Genomic DNA, 1,936 nt, shown 5'->3' with positions numbered 1-1,936 from the left:
GAATAAATAGTGCCATATTCATTTATACACATTTGTTTAAGCACCATAAACAAACAAAACCTCTGTGAAAAGACTGAAAACATCACGTCATTTTAAAAGTACTGCCATATAGGATCTGATTTGGCAGTAAATATGCTGCTTTTTTACCACACAAAAGAAGGAAAGTTCCTTTTCAAACTGAGAAAAAAACCTTTAGATTTTCTGATATGGGTAGATAATGCAAAGAGTGAAAGATGACAATAAAATGCAAAAACAAGAGAAGTAGAGTGTGCATCTGCTGTGGATTCAACATAGGTATGTCTCCTTTTAGTAATAGAAAAATCCTTAATTAAATCTCCACAAACTGCCGATAACAAACGTCACACCTTGTGTTGTTTGTGCACTCGTTCCTCCCTCAGACAAACATCTCCTTGTTGACCCACATGAGCGTGCGCGTGTCGTTGGGTTTGCACTCGTACTCGATGCTGTTGAAGCTGTTTCCCCACTGGCAGTGGTCCCTCTTGTTGTAGTTGTAGTACTTCACCTGCCACGTCGTCTCAAACAACCCGGCCTCTGTGAACTGAAGCAGAGAACACGATGCACCGAATGAGAATACGCACGAGTGGACGGACGTGGACACTCACACTGTATCATCGTGTGTGAGAGATCATGTGAAGGTGAAATGAAGAGGAAGCATCCGGGCTGGACAGATGGATACATGTATACACACACACACACACACACACACACACACACACACACACACACACACACACACACACACACACACACACACACACACTCACAACATATCATCGATATCGGTATCGACTGGACATATGGCTAGTACACACACAGTCATGTCAAACCAGATGAAATGATATATATATGTTTTTTTTCTATACTATTTATTTAATGAAATGTGACCCCTTTACAGTAAGTTACATCCCAGAAATGAAAGAAAAGTAAGTTAGCAGATAATAATTACTCTTCATCCCTCCCACCCCTCCTAGAAATAAATAAATAAATGTTAGAAGTATAATCATGATAATCATGATAATAACGATAATAAAAAAAAGAATAATAATAACAATATTAATTAAGTCTAATAAATTGAAGTAGTAAAAAGTTATTTAATATACAAAATAAAAATAAAAATAAACAACAGTGGAATCACAACTTCCAGGTTAGTCATGTGATGCAATGTGTCCCAAAAATACATTTCCCCATAGACTTACACTGATAAGGGACGTCTGTAACTCAGCGGATAATCTCTTTTTCTAGGTAAATCAACTTCCCGGTACGAAACCTTAAATAGATCTTATTTAAACGTTTGTCAAATGCATTCATAGCTGATTCCAGAGTTATTTTATTTCCACCGGTCACAAGATAAACTTGTTAAAGTAAAACACCAGTGTGTGTTTTTGAAATCTCACTTCCCAGAGATACAAACAGTTTCCTGAGAATGTAATGTAATACTGAAAATACAAGGGCTTTCATTTGTGTTACGTCATTTGGCAATAGATAAAAACAGAAAATCTTCAATATTCTTACTTTAAAAGTTGGAGTTGAAAAGCTGAATTCTAAATGTCTTTGATTTGTTGCTGTTTTCTTAAAGTAAAAGACACAGAAACATAAAAAACTGAACACTCTCTGGCTATAAAATCACTTTTGAATGTAGGATTCCAGAACATCCACATGCCTGTATGTTGATCTGAACCGGCTGCCTCTCTCCACTCTTGGTGTGAGCCACTCCTTCTGTGTCGTACTGGCCTGAATAGACCACTGACTGTGGGTCTTTAGACTGCTGCTCCAGGGGGAAGGTCACCGCGCCGATAGTCATCGACCTGCAGACACGAACACAACGGATCAATCAATAAATATTCTCAAAAAATAAAGGTTCATGTGAAACCAAGGAGGAAACATCATCAAAGAGTGTTATAATATAACACATACC

At 37.5% G+C, this 1,936-nt stretch overlaps 1 protein-coding gene across 1 annotated transcript in view; it reads right to left on the bottom strand.

Moving 5' to 3' along the window:
• Positions 1-394: 394 nt before the first annotated feature.
• Positions 395-1,936, bottom strand: part of cnrip1b (cannabinoid receptor interacting protein 1b) — a 4,905-nt gene continuing 3,363 nt past the window's right edge. The window contains exons 2-3 of the mRNA XM_054600714.1: positions 1,682-1,826; positions 395-559 (exon numbers count right to left, since the gene is read on the bottom strand). Coding sequence (XP_054456689.1) covers positions 395-559; positions 1,682-1,826 — 310 coding nt within the window. The remainder of the gene's footprint in view (positions 560-1,681; positions 1,827-1,936) is intronic.

This window comes from Anoplopoma fimbria, chromosome 6, assembly GCF_027596085.1.
Source record: "Anoplopoma fimbria isolate UVic2021 breed Golden Eagle Sablefish chromosome 6, Afim_UVic_2022, whole genome shotgun sequence".
NCBI lineage: Eukaryota > Metazoa > Chordata > Actinopteri > Perciformes > Anoplopomatidae > Anoplopoma > Anoplopoma fimbria.
Note: the sequence above shows the minus strand (reverse complement) of the source record. Positions and strands in the feature narration are given on the sequence as shown.